The sequence below is a fragment of the Nothobranchius furzeri genome, chromosome 2 (assembly GCF_043380555.1).
Source record: "Nothobranchius furzeri strain GRZ-AD chromosome 2, NfurGRZ-RIMD1, whole genome shotgun sequence".
NCBI lineage: Eukaryota > Metazoa > Chordata > Actinopteri > Cyprinodontiformes > Nothobranchiidae > Nothobranchius > Nothobranchius furzeri.
This window is the reverse complement of record NC_091742.1, coordinates 73,202,254-73,222,726: the sequence shown is the minus strand read 5'-3', so window position 1 is coordinate 73,222,726 and position 20,473 is coordinate 73,202,254. Positions and strand designations below refer to the sequence as shown.

At 41.4% G+C, this 20,473-nt stretch overlaps 1 protein-coding gene across 3 annotated transcripts in view; it reads right to left on the bottom strand.

Moving 5' to 3' along the window:
* Nucleotides 1-20,473, bottom strand: part of adamtsl3 (ADAMTS-like 3) — a 193,177-nt gene that overhangs the window by 105,738 nt on the left and 66,966 nt on the right. For all 3 annotated transcript variants that reach the window (XM_015946509.3, XM_015946510.3, XM_054747523.2), the window contains exon 2: nucleotides 10,450-10,554. In XM_015946509.3, the coding sequence (XP_015801995.3) occupies nucleotides 10,450-10,554 (105 nt within the window). The remainder of the gene's footprint in view (nucleotides 1-10,449; nucleotides 10,555-20,473) is intronic.

Genomic DNA, 20,473 nt, shown 5'->3' with positions numbered 1-20,473 from the left:
AGGAGAGGATGTACTTCCCTCTGAAAGTGTTGTAATTGTAGATCAGGTGCTGTTGGCACGTTGCTATGGTGACTTAATTATGCAAACAGATCTTGCTCTGGTTCAGGTTGTATCTGAGATGAAAGGCCAGTGAACTTAAACAATCTCTTAACAAATTACATTTCTCCATAAGAAGAGGTGTTGTCTCCTTTCCTTCAATCATTAGGCCTGAAAGTCTGTGATTCCAGGTGATTCTGGTCTTTAAAACCATACTTGCAAGGAGAATAACTTGTCAGGTTTAATTTTCTTAGTTTAAAACACACCAGATAAATTAAAACTTTATTTAAAAACTTTCATGCCTAAGAATATTTTAAAGACTGTATTTATTTTAGCTTAAAAGTTTTTAAAGCAACTGTTTTGATTTCTTTAGGAGGGTTTGCTGTAAAAAGGTATAGACAGTTATTACTTTACCTTACCTGCTGAATGACGTCACCTGGAGAATCAGGTTGGTGCTGACCAGATTGATGAGCTAACAGCTAGTTACAAATCAGCCAGGACCAAAGTGGATTTCTGCCGACCTAAAACATCTGCAGTCTAAATAAAATGTCATAGAGCTTCCTTATAAAACACTGTCATTTTCACTTGATGTGATTATTTACATATAATGTATGTTTTTTTACAGCGGCAGCAGCTAGCTGTTAGAACTCTAGACAAACCGCAGAATTTTGTAGGTCAGTCTAGCCACGCTCCATTCAAAAAGGACGGTCTATGGAGGATTGCCCTGCTGACTGATTTCCATAGTGATGAAAACATCACATTGTTCATTGCTCTGATTTGATAGTGTTGTCCAATCACCATGCAGAGACAGTTTGAAAGACAACCATAGATTTCACCCCACAACCAAGCTCTGTCTATTGAACGTGGCCAGACTACAGTATATATACAGACAGTACAGGCCAAAAGTTTGGAAACACCTTCTCATTCAATGTGTTTTCTTTATTTTCATGACCATTTATATTGGTAGATTCTCACTGAAGGCATCAAAACTACAAGGAGTGCAGAATTATTAGGCAAGTTGTATTTTTGAGGAATAATTTTATTATTGAACAACAACCATGTTCTCAATGAACCCAAACAACTCATTAATATCAAAGCTGAATGTTTTTGGAAGTAGTTTTTAGTTTGTTTTTAGTTTTAGCTATTTTAGGGGGATATCTGGGTGTGTAGGTGACTATTACTGTGCATAATTATTAGGCAACTTAACAAAAAACAAATATATACCCATTTCAATGATTTATTTTTACCAGTGAAACCAATATAACATCTCCACATTCCCAAATATACATTTCTGACATTCAAAAACAAAAACAAATCAGCGACCAATATAGCCACCTTTCTTTGCAAGGACACTCAAAAGCCTGCCATCCATGGATTCTGTCAGTGTTTTGATCTGTTCACCATCAACATTGCGTGCAGCAGCAACCACAGCCTCCCAGACACTGTTCAGAGAGGTGTACTGTTTTCCCTCCTGGTAAATCTCACATTTGATGATGGACCAGAGGTTCTCAATGAGGTTCAGATCAGGTGAACAAGGAGGCCATGTCATTAGTTTTTCTTCTTGTATACCCTTTCTTGCCAGCCACGCTGTGGAGTACTTGGACGCGTGTGATGGAGCATTGTCCTGCATGAAAATCGTGTTTTTCTTGAAGGCACTGGCCCTCCAGTGATGTTGCAGCTCTGAAATATGGCCAAACTGGTGGCAAGTGGCATCTTGGCTGCTGCACGCTTGACTTTTCTCAGTTCATGGGCAGTTATTTTGCGCCTTGGTGTTTCCACACACTTCTTGCGACCCTGTTGACTATTTTGAATGAAACGCTTGATTGTTTGATGATCACGCTTCAGAAGCTTTGCAATTTTAAGACTGCTGCATCCCTCTGCAAGATATCTCACTATTTTTGACCTTTCTGAGCCTGTCAAGTCCTTCTTTTGACCCAGTTTGCCAAAGGAAAGGAAGTTGCCTAATAATTATGCACACCTGATATAGGGTGTTGATGTCATTAGACCACACCCCTTCTCATACAGAGATGCACATCACCTAATATGCTTAATTGGTAGTAGGCTTTCGAGCCTATGCAGCTTGGAGTAAGACAACATGCATGAAGAGGATGATGTGGACAAAATACTCATTTGCCTAATAATTCTGCACTCCCTGTATGAATGAACACATGGAGTAATATACTTAACCAAAAAAAGGTGAAATAACTGAAAACATGTTTTATATTCTATTTTCATCAAAAAAGCCACCTTTTGCTCTGATTACTGCTTTGCACACTCTTGGTATTCTCTTGATGAGCTTCAAGAGGTAGTCACCTGAAATAGTTTTCCAACAGTCTTGAAGGAGTTCCCAGAGGTGTTTAGCACTTGTTGGCCCCTTTGTAAATGGTCATGGTCATGAAAATAAAGAAAACACATTGAATGAGAAGGCGTGTCAAACTTTTGGCCTCTGCTGTTCATAGGATGGCTTGCCATGCTAGCAAGCTGTAGCATTTCTTGTGCATCTGTGGGCATTTTCCTACCCTCCAATTAGCATAGCGGATAAGATTTTAATTATTCTTATTTTTTCCATAGAAACTTACACCGACATCTGTACCATGACTTAGGACATCTGCTGTGTTGCCATATATATATATATATGTGTGTGTGTGTGGCAACATTAATGAGAACCCAAAGATATCCTTAAATTATACCTGTACCCGTTCAGTGGATTACCTCTGTGTTGTACAAAGATTTGGTCTAAGTGTGCCTGCTTGTGTTTCAAACCGTGTTCACTTTTCAACTTGGACAACTGTCAAAGGTCATTTTTCAATTTTGTGGTTTGTGAAAAGATTAAGTTCCCTCAGAGGGCTCTGAGGGAGGAAAAAACTTTAAAAAGCTGCCCGAGAGTAAGTGCTGAGAGTGTATTCTGTGAATCCATTTGATGTAGAGTCTGAAAACATTTATCCAAGTTCCTTTTAGGAGGACTTAGATCCGTTTGTAATGACTAGAGTTGACGATGTTCCACTTTCAAAATAAAACATTTCAATATGGCCAAACGTGTTCCAGCTAAATTCTTTAAGTCAAAACTGTTATAATACTTCTCAGTGAGTTGGTTGCTGTTAGTGCTACCACCTGTCAATGCAAGCTTCACTATCCCTGCTGCTTCTGACCCAAGTGACCCTCCACCACAGTGGAGACCATGGACAGCTCCTTCAGAGGCAGACTGAGACATCCCAGATGTAAAACAGAAAGCTACAGTAGGTCATTCATCCCCTCTGCAGTAAGAGTGAATAACTCCTCAGTTTAACTGGTACTGGCATTATCCTGGTACACAACAACACTAATGCAGTACTCAATATGTGTTCAATACTTGTGGAATACCAAATGTACATTAGTATGTCTGTGTCCTTTATGCTGCATAGTTTCCTTTTTATTTGTTGTTTTGGTGGTTGAAGGTTACAATAATAGCGTATTGCTTTTGTGTGTTTACCTGTAATCCTGTTATTATTTTTCATCTTCCTTTTCTCTAAGTGTAAGTGCTGCGGTAGCAAGTGAATTTCCCTACTATGGGATTGATAAAGTCTAATCTATTCTGTTCTATTTGTTTTCAGCTGCAAGAGACTAAGTTAGCACCAAAGCTGGTTAAAGAGCAGGTTCACGGAGAGATGTGTAATACTTTTTCTATTCCACATGCATGCTAAATGAGAAACGGTTCCCTGACTCTACTTCCTGCATTAGCTGCCTAGAGAAAACAGACAGGGAAATGCTCAGGTCAGAACTCCTCCAGACTTGTTTTGTCTCCATAAATAACATCAACATTCCAAAGCAAACGGAGGCAGTGGAAGAGTTACATTACTGTTAGCCAATCAGAGGTGAGATGTTTGAATACATGAATATTACAGAGTAAGACTCCAGATCCTGTCATCTTCTGCTCCCATCTCCTCAGGCTAACTATACTTCCTGAAAAAAAAGTGCTAGAGTTTTTTTTCCCCTACGGAGAACAATTCAGAAGGCATTCGTTCATAAGAGAGACCACTGTAAATGTATTGTAAAAAATGAGTGTGTATGAATTAAATCAAAAGAACACTATTTCAGGAGAAGAACATCAAACCAGCAGTCAGACACAGTGTTGGTAGTATGTTGGTCTGGAGCTGCTTTGCTGCTTCAGGACCTGTGCTACTTGCTGTAATTGATTCAACCATGAATTCTGATGATTAGCAGAGTTGTTTAAAGTAAGTGGGCTATCACACAAGGCCAGGTTGGTAGCGTTTATATCTTTAGAAGTAGAAACTTTACAGAAGTTATTTCATTAGACACAAAAAGAGAAAAAGCTAAAAACAGAAGGAACAGCACTGTATGTTCGTTCACACGGAACTCTTAATGTGCACCAGGACAGAAAGCCACTCGAGTGATGTTAAGCAGAAGAATAAGCTCCGTGTCAGCGCTGTCTGGGTGGCAGAGATCCATCAGCAGCAGCTAATTAATGCTGTAACTCAGATTAAAGCTTGCTCACACTGACGATTGGCCACAAACTCCAAGCTGCCTCAGCCAAGTGGGCTCGCACACCTTTATCAAAGTTCCTAACCGCCTCCCTGCAGTTTATTTTCATTCAAACACCGCAAAATGAAAAGCTGCTTTTCTGTGACACTTTTATTTGCAAGCTGATTTCCTTCAAGCTGCTAAAGACAAAGAGTTACTGTATGTTTTCACATCTAGAATACACTTTCCAGGGTGACATGTTGTAATTTAGCTGCGCTATCTTTGTTTTGAAATCTGCGGTGGAGATCTAATTTTGCTTACAATGTCCTAATTCACCCAGAGGGAAACCACATCCATGACAGGTGCCTCCATGACGAGCCCAACCACACGACCAGAGCCAGGGAATAAAACAAAACAATCACCTCCACTAACAGAGGATTAGTTCATCTTGTGCCAAAACTATTTTTTCTTTTGTTTTGGCATGATCACGTCTGTGACGTTCTGCAAGTGTCTGTGCAAGTTAATGAAGAAGAACACAAACATCAGAAACCAATCAATCTCTCATCCAGGAACAGTTTGCACGCCTCCACATGTTAAGGAGGAGCTGAAGCAAAGAGAGGGAGATAATTCCTTATAGGTGTGTGTGTGTGTGTGTGTGTGTGTGCGTGCGTGCGTGCGTGCATGCGTGTGTGTGTGTGGTTAAACACTGAGGCTCAGAAATCACAAACACGTGGATTTCTGTAGAACGCAGCACAATACTTGCAGATGTCAGCATGCAAACAGAATCAGGATTACATGAATTTTAGGGGTGTGTGAGAATTGGTAGCCCCCCCACCCCCACCCCACCCACCCACACACACACACACACACACACACGCACACACTTGTGCTGAGGGTGTTGTGGTGAAGTCCCGTTCCTGCTCTGCGTTACCTCAGCAGCACAACGCCAGTACCCACAGTGCACTGCTGCAAAACCACATCAAGCTGAGGGAGTAAATCGCTGTGGCAGAGCGTGGGCCAAACATTTACTGAACACATATGCTGGTGGAACAAACGGGTGATAGAAGGATCCTGAATCCAAAGCCACGTGGCTTTACACCACTCTCACCAGCGCTCAGCACTTTCACTAAGACCAAAGCTTCATGAAGCACTTGTACGCATCCAGCAGCACTCGACCCAAAGTAAACAAACCTGGGGTCTCATTTATCAAACATTGCGTAGAATCCTTACTAAAACCATACTCAAGCTCAGCAAAACAAATGTACTTACGCCAAGTACCGGTAGGTTTGTGATCTATCAAACATGGAGTACGCACAGCTGCACGCAGTCTCCGCTTCATAAGTCAGAAACTATCTAGAAATGTTCTCAACTGCATTTTAGTCACATCCCGCCCTCACCTCGCCCACTTACTGCCACAAATAGTCAATGCAAAGTGCCTTGTGGATCTCATGCATATACATAAGCTGGCTGTTGCAGCGCTCCGCCAATGACGATGGCGACCGTAGATCAAGGAAGCTCAATTTCACAGAAGCAGAAGTTGAGGTACCTGTGGGTGAGGTGGAGAAATGAAAGGAAGTGCTTTTGCAAAACAAATAAGAGAAAATCCACGGCTGAAGTCGTCAATGTTGTGAATTCTTCAGAGAGATCTGTGGCGGATATTAAAAAAATGGTCCAATCGGGATTCGATCCCCAGTCACCAACCAGTCAGCCAAACAGAGATCTCCCTTGTCCAAGTAGCCAGGACACATGATCAATCGGGTCACAGTGACAGGACACACACTGTCACAGACGCATGACATTCTGTCTCAATCTGTCCCCCCGCTGATATTCTGCATCCCGTATTCTGCGCTTCAGGTTGTGTGTGTAAGTGTGCGCGCATGTGTGTGTGTGTGCGCGCGCACGTGTGAGTGTGTGGGGTCTTGTTCTGTGTGAAAACGAAGCGGTACAAGTGATAATGCTGCAGGATTGCATAATTGTATCCTTCTCAGCAGCAGCAAAGCAGGTGCTCTCCATGTCCAACATGTGCGTAAGCCAGGTCCTTAGTCAACTTAAAGTTGCGCACATTTTTCCGCTAAGTTTTCTTTCATACATCCCAAAGTTTGCGTGGAAAGTTGCTTACGCAGTTTTGTGACCCCGTTTTGTACGTAAGCAAGCTTGATAAATGAGACCCCAGAAAGGCAAACCCTTTATTCAGCTTCAGAAGAGGCTGAGCATCACCTGAAGCACAGAAACATGTTTGTCCCTGCCTCTCACGAGAGTATGCAAACCTGTCTTACAAGCTAATGTTCAAAGGTACAATTTTGGAGCTAAATTCATTTCAAATGAGGCTTTTTACAGACTCAACACTCAAAAAACAATGCAGTAAATTAGCTGCACTTATCGTGTCTTCTAGAGATCAACAACTCCCCAAGGTGCTTCACATCAGATCCTGTCATTCACCCACACACACGTTCACATGCTGGTGGTGATGAGCTTCACAGCTGCTCTGAGGCACACTGACAGAAGGCTGCCATACACAGGCGCCATCAGTCCCTCCGACCACCACCAGCAGCAGGCAGGGAGAGTTAAGTGTCTTGCCCAAGGACACAACCACTGCGACAAAGCAGGGCTCGAACCTGCAACCCTCTGGTTACAGGGCGGTCACTCAACCCCTCTGCCACTGTTGTAGGCATCATCCAGATGGGGTGGATGATGTTAAATCATTAATTGTATTGAGGATAAGATCTTTGTAACTTTCTGTTTTTATAAATCTTTTGTTATAGTTTTGTTTCTTTTAGTTTTGTTTTTATAATACAAAACTGTAAGAAGGAAAATCAAAAGTTACAAATCTGATAAAAAATTGTGATTTTAAAGTTTAAATTAAATAAGATTCAGTACTTCTGACATTGCAATAGGGATGTCTGATGAAAGAAAAGACATCTCAAAGCTGGGGTACGTAATTTCAAATGTTTCTAAGTAAAAATGCTTAAAGCTGACTATCTGAACCTGTTCTAGGTCATCTTTCTGAGTTTATTTTGCTTAAGTCCCTTTTCCTGGCCTCTACAGCTAAATAAATGCTATATGTGAGCCTAGAACCTTGACCAATGCTAGAAGAAGAAGAAATACTAAGTAATTTACTGTGTTTTAGAGAATTGTAAACAAAAACATTTTGTTTACGTAAAAGAAATAACAGTGCAGAAAATTATTTACCATAGGCTAACATGGCGTTAGCTTGAATGCTAACTCAACATGCATTTAACAAATGTCAGTCTGTAAGCTTCAAACTAACTGTGGAAGAGGAGGGAGTGGAATGAAAAGATATTTTCTTTTGTGTATTGGAGCTAAATATTAGCGTAGCGTTCAACCATGCCCTACATTGGACTGCCGTGTTAGCTTTCTCTAATGACTCCGCTGTCCCTGTACCTGCACAGTATGGGGAGTGGCTTTCACCTCCCCCAGGAGGGGAGATGGAGCTATAGCCGTTCAAATTTCAACATCTCCTCGTCCTTTCAAAGAGGTCACACTTCGGGCATTTTGCTTTTGATTCAACAAACAGACACTAGGGGGTGCTAAAAGCTAGCCAAAACTACCCAGCACACGTTCTGCTGCTGGCTCTACGGTAGGGTCGGGAAGGGGAGCGGGGCATGACGCTTAGCCTGGAGGGTGGGCAAGCAAAGCCTGGTGGGCCGCCAGGCTTATAAAGCGCTGGGGGAAACCCTGCTGTTTAATATAACCAGCATTTGCCAGTTTTATATCCTTATTTATTAGTGTACTACTAATGAATGCCTCCAGAAATATTTTCCACCCAAATGTCATTGCTTCTACATTCCTCCACATAACATGTGAATAAAAGTGCATGTTTTCAGTCATGCACAAGTAAACTTCATATTGCAAAAACCTAAGAAAGTCCTGGAAGCTTTTGCCTTGGAGTAAAATTAACCTTTAAAAAGCTGAGCTTAAATATTACTTTACGTTGGCGTACAAAAACATGTAGGTGCGTTTCCAGAAGACAAATTGTGTGTTTAATTGTGCAGACCACTACTCTTTTCACCTCTTGTTAAATGTGAAGCACAGCTGCCAAGTCGGTGTGTGGCTGAGCTACGGGCCTCTCTTGTTCTTCAAGCTGCTGCCATGGCCACTAAACACTCCCCACCTCAACCTCAATTAATCCCAACTCTGACACTCTTCCAGAAAGCAGAACCACTTTGGCTCTTGTTCACTCTCAAGTCCCACAAGAAGACATTTAAAAAAAGCCGTGATTGTTGTTGCCTTATGTGGAATCAAGTGTGTAAACGGCAAAGACAATCCAGGCGGAACAAAACATCCATCAGATGAGAAGTGTCAAAATAAAAAAATCACTTTGCACAAATCCATGAAACACGTGAGGACAGACTAAGTAGACGTGTCCTCTCATTGGGTCTTGAGTCATTGCTGCAAAGTGACTCTAATAGTGGTCATTAACAACCACTTAGCTGCACAAACCCTAATATCCAGACTGTTCTGGGTGGTTTCAGCCCTTAATGTGGCTCAAAGCAACAATCGGTGTATCCTGGATCGCTCTGTCAGTTAAGTGGTTCACAGGACAGGAGGAAGAGGAGCTTTAGAGTGAGGTAGAGACATCCAGAGATGGTCCAGGTGAAATTAAAACCATTCAGTTAGCAGTTGGAACCATCAACATATATACTGGACAATGGGTTTCCATAGATTCCAAAAATACGTTTTTGAGCTAAAATGGGAGGTGGCCACCACCGCCATTTTGAATGTGTCACAGGTTCCATCAAGCCCAGACAATTCCAAAAAAGGGAAAAGAGGTGGAGCTGAGGGTGGGGCTGTAAGGCTGGGATCAACTGACGACACCAGTCGAACTGAAGCGATGTAGCTACAAGCTATCCCCAAAGCTAACGCGGAGGTGGGAGCTAAGCTAATGGAGGTAGCAACCTAGCTACAACCAGAGTTAACTGTGCACAACACCAGAGCTTCTGAGTCAGAGATACGCCGGGCTGACCGCTGGGTAAAACCGGGTGGAACACAGAGGTCTCCCGAGACCTCCACAAGCCGGCAGCCGCGCAGCAGACAAGCGCTGCTGCGATCGGAGATGTGCAGAGCTGCCGCTCGGGAGAATCGAGTGGAAAACATCGGTATCCATCGGAGAGCTCCACAAGCCGGCAGCCGCGCAGCAGACAAACGCCGCGGCTATCAGAGATGTGCAGAGCTGCGGGGAGGGGACCATACCGATAGTCGGAACCCAGCTCCACCAACATGTTATATTTCAACCCATTTTCTAAAGTGCAGCATTATGTTAAATGCACTGGGTTTTACCCTATTACATTTAAATTTCATGGTTAAACAGTACATATTAAAATCTAAGCTCAGCTCGGCAGTGACCTAAAATACATAAATATAATTTTACTTACCGAAAAAAAATGAAGTGGAGACTCCTTGGACCCTCTATTAGTGCAATTAATGCCACAGCAAGTCATTTTGTCCAAAAATTGCACAAATAATATCAAAATGAATACACAAACGCTACAAATAATGGTCTAAGTTCAGAGATTGAAAATCGCGGAACAGTTTTCAGGCGAGGCCGAGGCTCAGACTGAGGCCTTTCCACGGAGCTAGCTCTGCGGTCACGTGGGTCTGATGCTCATTAATTATTCAGAATTTTAGGCTTTTAATACACTTAAACAGAAGAGTGGCAAAAAATTCACCCCCCTCAGAGTTGTCATGAGTGTAAACTAGATCTATTAAACCTAATACATGTTTTGGAACCAGGCTGTAAACATGTTTATTTCTGCTGTGAAATTGGTATTTTTAACAAGGGGATTTGCTCGCTGCTGACACCAGCCCCTAGTGGATGAGGGCGGAACTGCAATTTATTTCACTTCCGCATTGGCCTCACTTTCAGACCCAAATTGTGGGGACTTGGTTGGAACACAAGTGACTCCCTACTGAGCTAACATGCTAATGTGAACTTACTGGGTCTTCTGGCTTTTGGAGGGGTTCTTCAGAAAGGTGATCTCGTCGAATCAGAGTGTATTCCCTGATGAACACTGCATCCCCATCACTGGCCCACACGACAACCTGAAACATGAGGACGATCAATAAAATTCTCTAAATGACTCCATCCAGGTCCGTTGGTTAAGCATCTGCCTTCAGTCCTACCTCTAGGGATGAACCCGATACATTTCTCATGACCATTTCTGTTTTCTTCGTGTTGTAAAGCTCTGGTCCTTTATTTATTCACACGTACACACACACACTCATCTGTACAAGTGCAATAGATGACTACTACATCTGCATCTCTACAAAAATCATTTTAGGATAAATGGCAGCATTTTCTCATTTGTTATTCAAAAGGACCCAGGTTATTAAACCATTAATGTCATTATCACTGTATGTTTGATCATTAACAGCTGTAAAATAGTCTCTATTGTAAAATATAAAATCTTTATTTATATTTTCCATGCACTTGCAGACATACCCTAAACACTGTTTCTTCTTTTTAACCTTTCTTTTCCTCTACCAGGCTTAATACATTTTACAAATACGTTGTATATTTTCCTTATAAAACATATCCACAACAAAGATGGGTCTTACAGTTTAAAAATGTGCCATAGCTAGTTTAAAGCCATCATAGCTTAAGCTAGCTATGGACGAATGGGATGAAAAGTGATTGACACGTTTGAAAACTCATTAAGATCAGTTGTTTTATTAAGTGGCTTTATTTCCCACCAGCACCTGGTGGCAACACTCTGACGACAGCTACTGTAGTTATAACCATGTTAAATAGGCAAAGGTGCAGTTTTATTCTTTTTCATGCCTTTTAACAACATTTTAACATAGTGTGGCTGTAAATATATTGTGGAGAGTAAAAGAAAGAAAATAATTAAAGTGGTTTTCTCACATCTGTCTAAAAACCTCAGCCAATAACACGGCTCGGTCCCAAACCACCAGAGTCCCAAAAGGAAAAACAGCATTTGCAGTCATGGACAACAAAAGACATTTGGACCTGGAAAACGATGACTGCTGTTTAGCGCGCTCTGGTTTCCTCTGGTAATGTAGGATCCGGTATCAGTCAGACGTGGCCTAGGGATGATAGCTGATGTGAGGGGTTAAAGTTCCATGACTGTGTTTGCATTTAAAAGCTAACTTGTTTTGCAGATTTGCTATTGCAGCTTTAAAGATTGTTGTTTTTGCAAGAAATAACACGCCCACTCAGAAACGTCCTTATTGTTATTATTTAAATCATGCATCTTTCATACTGCAAAAAAGCTGCAGGTTCTGGAGGACTTTACATTGCAAGACATCTGATACCATAAGATGTAGAGATACACGTGTTCATGGAAGATTGGTGGGGAGAAGTGTAGAGGGAATCTCAGATAGGGCCCATTAGCAGCATGGCAGGGCCCGCATTCTAAAGGATGCACTAATTCACGGCACAGAGACCTTCAGATGCACTACACGGGTCATAAACAACATGTAATGAACCGGGGTCAACTGCCTGCCTCCTGGGCTTGTGCTAAGTAGTGCAAATCAGGAGCAAAGAATGTAGATTTGGGGGGGGGGGGGGGGGGGGGGGGTCTTGAGGTCGTTCACATCGTTCAAGGTTGCAGATTTATAGTTACAGGGCAAAACCCCACGTTTCTAAGCAACTACAGACAAACTTTACTCTTTGTGGATAGGTCACAGAACTAAAAAAGACCTATCAATGGTCTTAAACCAAACAACCTGCCAATTGAGGCTTGTAAGACATAGGATTCTTCTTTGATAGACACCAGAATGGGAAGTGTTGAAGCACATCTAACATTTTATTTGAAGTGCCTAGCATGAAGACAAGAAAACTGACCAATCTACATAAAAGTAGCAGCATGTGGGGTCTGCAGATCAGGAAAGACATGAAAACTCATACCTGTGAGAACACAGCGAAATGCAAGGATGGAAATGTAATACAGCAAGTGTTTCCCAATAATCTCCAAACGGCAGAAAAATAAATTACTGTTACGAGAAATCAAAACACAAACTACTACTGAGTGTCTGGGTGTATAATAAAATCCCTCCCGACATGCTCAGCGTTGCAATGAAGCGTGGCTTCTCTGCTACGGATGCTGACAATGAAAATGTTGCACTACCACAAACCAGGGTTCAAGCAAATATAAGTCAAGCATGCAAACGTTAGGAAAAGTTCTGCTAATGTGTCAGCTAAGATGTTCAGAAACCAACTTAGGGGACCAGATGTCTTTGCTCAAGGCTAAGTTGAGGCCGGAGTGAGATGAATATATGTGGTTTCGCTTTTTCTATCCCTCAGGAGATTTTTTCCTCTTTTTCCCCCCCGACCTTAGAAATTATTTTCTCACAAACCTTCAGCAGATCTGTTATTCGATTTATTTTGAAATGTGCATCCATGCTCCTTATAAATCTTTGCTGGAGAGTTTGCAGGTTAATGGTGCGTGACCACACTTTTCTCTCACTAGAGTCTTAAAATCTATGAAAGTCCTTTTGCTAAGAAAACGACTCAGCTGTTCAGCGCCAATGTCAAACGTCCTGAACACCACAAATTACTGACACAAGTATTTACTTAAAACCTTTCACTTTATGCTGCAAAACCAATCTAAGAACAAGCTCAATTGAACTAAAGCTCCCTCTAGTGGCTGGCTGCTAAACTTATTTTAAGTCTTGCTCCAAAATGTAAAATAAAATAGATCTTTCTGACTTAAAAGTATAAAATATATTTCACATTTTATTTACAATTTTTAACAGTAAATTCATGATCACATTTTTCATTGCTTACTTTTAAATTCATTTTTATTCAGCAAAATACTGAATCACGCAACTAAACTACTTCTGACATGAAAAAACAGCATAAAAAACAGCATATAACAATGTGAGCTAAATGACATTTTTGATTACATTTTTTATCAGCTTAAGCATTTTTATAATAGACTGAATGTGCCCTTTAGATATTCCAGGCTCCTTTTAAAGAGACAACGTGTATTTTTACCATTAATCTCTGGAAATATCTGAATTGTGGTAAAATATATATCTAAGATGCCCAGTTGTTGAAAAATATGCTTCGTAACATATAACCATAAAAATTGTCTCCAAAGTACATAGGGCATGGGTCTAGTGTCTTTGGAGGATGCCACATTAGACGCCATGTTTCCTTCTGGTCGATGACATCACACTAGATGACTGGAAGTTACGTTACCACATTCAAAAACATGTAGGCAGCAAGAAACATGAATTAAAAACAAAACTGCTAAACTCTTTCCAAAATGTGTAAGAACAGAATCAAAAAGAGATGTAATATATTTTGGCCGAGCAGTTTTGCCGGAGTATGATGACGTCATCGGCAGGCGTAGAACTCCGAGCACATCCGTGACCTACAGTAAGTGGAAGCCGCGGTCACGGAACATCACGTGACATGGGAGATAACATTATATTTTATACGTATTAGTTTCAATATAAATGTATAACGTGCCTTTTACTTTTTAAATTGTGTATATATTTATTAAATTAAAAATATAAGTGAGTTACTACCCGCTAGCCACCGAAGCTGCAACTACTAAGCAACTAACCAACAATAGAAAACTACTTTAGATCTAAAAACTATATTTTTTTTAATTAGCGGACTTACTTTTAAACTTGAAAATTGTCCCTGAAGTAGCTGCCGGCTTCTGATCCGCCGTCTTTTTGAAAATACAGCGGTGTATTGTGGGTCATTTTTGACCAAGGCTAGGCTACAAGACACCTCCCGTGTATCCTTGCTCAGCTAGCTAAATGGCTAACAAACGGAGAGCACACGCCTTGGTAGATCATGAACACTGGAACCGATTGGAACGCGTCTTGGCGGCTCCCGATGACGTATCTCCTAAGCAATCGGGGCGGGGCCAAGACATCAAGGCAAGGTTCCTTGGCATTGAGAAACACCCTTCACCTATTCAGCTGTACTGCTCCTTTAAGGATTCTGAGTTCTACAAACTGTCTGAATTACTAGAGTGTCTATCAGCTATCACCAGCTGGCTAGAAGATAACTTCCTTCAGTTAAACTCTGAAAAGACTGAATGTCTGATCATTGCCCCTGAAAGCATGGTTCCCCTTATTAGTCTAAAACTTGGTCATTTATCCTCTGCCGTCAAGACAAACTTAAGATACGGAAGTTCTGATAACACCTCATTCACACGTAGGTTTCATACATCATATCTAGTTCCATCCATCACAGTAAATGTTAAACTGGTCATGTTTTAATTGTTGGTAAAATAAATTCTTACTTTTATAAACCTGACAGTTTTCTGAATCAAAACGAAGTGTGTACAATCCCCTAATATAACACCGTAAAGACCAAGCAGGGTTGATATTCTATATTTAGATAGAGTGTCACAGCTTATTGGTCATAAGTAGAGGTAATATAAATTGAGCTCTTAAAGCACCAAATTCTCAATCCTTACATTACTGTAACACACTCTTCACAGGTTTTAACAAAAAGCCCTTGACCGCCTTCAGTTGGTCCAGAACTCTACAGCGAGGCTCCTAACTGGAGCAAACAGAAGAGCTCACATCACTCCTATTCTAATGTCTCTGCACTGGTTACCCATTAACTTTAGAGATCATTTTAGAATCCTGATTATAACTTTCAATGTTCTACATGGTCAAGCTCCTCCCTATATTACTGAACTGTTAAAGCCTTACCCAGGCTTTCCACGGGAGCCGTCAGCAGCACGTTACTGCAGCAGCACGTCTTGCTCGCGTAAGCTGCTGCTTGGCCCTTCCCACGAGACGCGAAGCAGCAGGGGAGCAGCTGTCACCGACAGAGCACGAAGTCACACGAGTGACTTCGTCAGTAAACACAACAACAAGCAGGAGAAAACTACAACATGGTTTGTGTTTTATGTTCTGTCAGTTTTATAATCGCCAGTACGGACCTGAAAAACAAAGGAGACCGCTAGCTAGATGATAACTTCTCACGGGGCCGCACAGTTAGTAACCTTTTTTAAAGTAAAGCAACCGGAAGGCAGTACGTTCTTTATTCTGAAAATCTCGGGAGCTTCTCTCAATTTCCGCGTCCGATTTCCTGTCTTTCCTTCCCCAAAAATTGACCCATTTCAGAGGCGTCGCGCGTAGAAAATAGAACCGGCACGTAAAGGCCGCGACATGCTGCTCCTGAGACGCGGCCGACTCGCGCTGCCGACGGCTCCAGTGGAAAAGGTTCTGTTGACCACAACGGTTCCTATCAACAGCTATGACGTGCTGCTGCAGTAACGTGCTGCTGACGGCTGCTGTGGAAAGCCGGGGTTATGCTCCAACCTAGCCCTCAGGTCCACACACCAGAACCTTCTAGAAGTTCCACAGACCAGATATAAAAGTCGAGGTGATCGCTCCTTCCAGACTGTTGCACCCCGACTCTGGATTGATCTTCCTTTATCCTTACGCAGTATTGACAGTCTGGACACTTTTAAAAAACAGCTAAAGACCCTTTTATTTAAAGCTGCTTTTAACTAAACCTTTCATTTTCTTATTTTTAACTCAAATTTTTTATCTTCAATCTGTTTATGAACATTTATATTATGACTTTATTTTCCTGATGTTAACCAAATTTTGTTTTGAGAGCACTTTGATTTTATGATGTTAATCTATTTATGATTTTATGACATTGTTTTATTTTATTTTGATCTATGTCAAGCACTCGGTGATTCTATGTCTGTGATAAGTGCTATATAAATGCTTCTGTCTGTCTAGATTTCTAGGCTATCAAAATCTACTTTTGTGTGTGTGTGTGTGTGTGTGTGTGTGTGTGTGTGTGTGTGTGTGTGTGTGTGTGTGTGTGTGTGTGTGTGTGTGTGTGTGTGTGTGTGTGTGTGTGTGTGTGTACCAGAAAGGATCAGGGTGAAAGTTAAAACATGTCTCCAGACCAGTGAGTCATGAACCTCTGGAGTGCTCGGGTTTCAAAGAACATTTCTTCATCAGCGAAACAGAAGAGGAAGTGAACTCAGGGGAAAGTCGGTTCTTCAAAAGCAGATAATCAACAGAAATAACATCCAACCTGATACTATAATGAAGCTCGTCTGTAGCAGGGTGCCAGCTTCCTGTTTGGGTAGGACCTGCATAGAATGAGTGACATTTCTTGTGCCACACAAGTTCAAATCCCTATGCTTCTTGTTCCACCACTTCACATTAATAAGATCCAATATTTAGACAAGGATACCTAGTTAAATAATGGCTCTTGTCTTAATCTAACCTGGGAGGATAAAAAAACATTTTTGCTAATTTCTGTAAAGTGGGACTTCGGGGGGTTTGTACTTAATGCTTTTTTAAGGAAGTAACACTGTGCCCAGTTTTCCTCTCATTTTGTTATTTTTGCACACGGAAAGGAGAAAAATGTCTTTTCCCCTAATTCTTCGACCACATCTTAAGTCTTTAGAAAATTATTTTACCTTGTTGAAAAAAGCATGACTATGAACACTCATTTTAAATTATGGCTGCACAAAACACAAAAATGCACCATCTTTGCAATATCAATGTGTGTGATATTACTATTGCAGAGGGCTTGCAATAAATCATTGGGATGAACTGCATAAATATGCTGCTGGCCATCACTAACGCCCGGAACACACCAGCTGCGGAGCGCCGCGAAGCGGATCACTCACGGAGTTTGCCCGCTGCCTGTTGCTGCCCTATTCACATCAGGCGAGAATTTCCGACGAGCACTTCTGCTCACGCCTACTGTTTTCCAAACAAATGCCCTTACTTGTAATCAATAAGTAATCACTTTAAGGACTGATCAAGAACTATTAGGGCCTTTGTGGCATTCCCACACCTTAAGTAACATCCTGAATGCTAAAATAAAGAAAAGATGTTTTACGGTTCAGAAACTCACAGATCATTTCTCACACGCTCATGACAAAACCGAGACTCACACTCCCTTATTTTTGATGGATTCTTTAGTTATCTAGTGTGCTTCCTGAGGCACTCTTTTAAAGATATACCCAGATTATCCCCCCCTGTTTTTTGCTGCCAGAATTCTCTCACTTTGATTTAAATTTCCCAAGTGCAGTCTGTCATGAGGAGATGTGGAGAAGAGTGGCAGGGAGCTCAGCTCATCCACACTGCTGCAATCTTCAACTCCCACCACGACTCATCTGGAACAGCACAAGAAATGAGAAGCCTTAAGGGGAGCGAGGAGAAACATCCACTTTCTGTAGATGGAAAACATTTTCTGGCACTGTCATCACATCCTCTTGCATTCATGCTCTGCCTCTCTTGTGTTATAATGTCTCATAATGATGAGTGGCACCTTTTTGATGCAGGAGAAGTTTCTCTGACAAACCCTTTCTCATGAAGCAGCACATTCAATTATAGTTTGATCAATTTCATACCGAAACTGGATACTGATTTAATACATTATGCAGATTATTTTTCACCAATCAATGAGAAAAAATATTATATTTTATACATTGGGATAATAGTTGTTGCGTTTGTCTGCCTTTACAACCAAAGCATCATACTGAACGGACGTCAGAAAAAATACATTTACGTCAACAAAGAATGTTGTTGTTACATGACTCCTTCACTTATCTAATAAACCTGATAAAGAAAGTTAGTCTGGCGTAAGTCTCAATAAAAACAAGACTTTGCCCACTGAACTCTCTCGCCAGTGCTGCTGCTGCTTACTGTGAAACACCAGGAATGAACAAGATTAGCATAAAGCTCAGATGTAAAAGACTTATTTCAGCTCAGCAGAAAATCTCAAAATTTTAAGTGCAAAGGTTGAAAGGCAGCAGAGCATCACAAAGTGTGCTTCAGTTTAGGGTAATTTACTTCATACTGTCATTCTTAAAGCTAAACCAGGATTCTGTTCAGCATCCCTCATGATCCTGGAGCAGCTCGTCAATAAAGTGCAATTGGGAGTTCCCTTCAGGAGCAGTGGCGGCGCCAGGGGGGCGCTATAGCTACCCCATGATTAGTCATTGCACCCCCTTAGCACCCCCAAGTAAATATTAGATTTTTTTTTTTTACAATTTAATTTCAATTTAACGTGTGGATGTGATAATATTTAACATAAAAAACAAAAATAATCAGTAAATTATCATATAGATAGTAAAAACTTAAACCAAAACAGGAAACTGAGGTTAACCTTTGACCTCATTTTCCATCTGTGAACGAGTGAAAGGTAGAGCTAGTGGTAAAATGGATTGGTTTTGGTTGCCCAAATTTCCACAGGTTCAGTCAGAAACGAGTGAATCTTTGGAAGTGATCTCAGACCCACAAAAACCTACGGATCTGGATGAAGAGAGTCAACCCTCAACCGCCGCAGCAGTCAAGGGTTTTGTTGCTGGAGATGCTAACACTAACGTTAGCTAACCTTGCAGCACTATAGATGGTTTTCTGTGTGGCTGTATGTGTTTATGATTTCATGGAAAAGTCAGCGATTGTTCATATGTTTATGATGTATATTAATGATTGTGTCAGGTGTTGTTGAGGTTTGGTGCACGCATGTGTATCTGCTAGTGTTGAAGGTGTTTTGGAGAACAATAGGTACGCATGACCACTTCCATCATGGCACCCTCAATAAAAAGACTAGCTCCTTCACAGCACCTGCAGAAAAAAAATTTCTGGAGCTGCCACTGTTCAGGAGTAGGACTAACAGTAATTGTTAGCATTGAGACATAAAACTGTGCTACTGGAGTCCCTCAGGGATGTGTGTTCAGTGCATTGTTTTTACTCTGCTGTCACAAGAAATGGTAAATGGCCTGTATTTAAATTGTGTTTTCTAGGGTTCTACAACCCCCCAAGGTGGTTTACAAAACAATTGGTCATTCACCCACGCACACACACATTCACACACTGGTGGGGATGAGCTACATTTTAGCCACAGCTGCCCTTGGGGCACACTGACAGAACCAAACACAGGAACCACTGGTTCCTCCACCAACCACCATCAGGCAAGGTGGGTTAAATGTCTTGCCCAAGGACACAACAGCAGAATTCTTTGCCGGGAAGAATCCTACAACTGTCCGATTACAGGACAACCCACTCAGCCTCCTGAGCTACTGTTGCCATAAGAAATAAAGCACTGACAGCTTCATAACAAACTAGAAGATTAGAACTGCTAATGATGCAACCGTGGTGTACAAAAGGTTGATCATCATTCTCTACTCCACCCCTGAACATCAGCTTTCTTAAGAATAAGGACGAATGAACTAATTTTCAAGGGGATTGACATTACTGAGGATCTTTTCTGAACTTTTAATGCCACACGTTAAGGGATTCAAGCGTGATAAAATAATACAGTGGGGCAAAAAAGTATTTAGTCAGCCACCGATTGTGCAAGTTCTCCCACTTAAAATGATGACAGAGGTCAGTAATTTTCATCATAGGTACACTTCAACTGTGAGAGACAGAATGTGAAAAAAAATCCATGAATTCACATGGTACGATTTTTAAAGAATTTATTTGTAAATCAGGGTGGAAAATAAGTATTTGGTCACTTCAAACAAGGAAAATCTCTGGCTCTCACAGACCTGTAATGTCTTCTTTAAGAAGCTTTTCTGTCCTCCACTCATTACCTGTATTATGGCACCTGTTTGAACTCATTATCTGTATAAAAGACACGTGTCCACAGCATCAAACAGTCAGACTCCAAAACTCCACTATGGCCAAGACCAAAGAGCTTTCGAAGGACACCAGGAAAAGAATTGTAGACCAGCACCAGACTGGGAAGAGTGAATCTACAATAGGCAAGCAGCTTGGTGTGAAAAAATCAACTGTGGGAGCAATTATCAGAAAATGGAAGACATACAAGACCACTGATAATCTCCCTCGATCTGGGGCTCCACGCAAGATCTCATCCCGTGGGGTCAAAATGATCATGAGAATGGTGAGCAAGAATCCCAGAACCACACAGGGGGACCTGGTGAATGACCTGCAGAGAGCTGGGACCACAGTAACAAAGGTCACCATCAGTAATACACTACAACGGCAGGGAATCAAATCCTGCAGTGCCAGA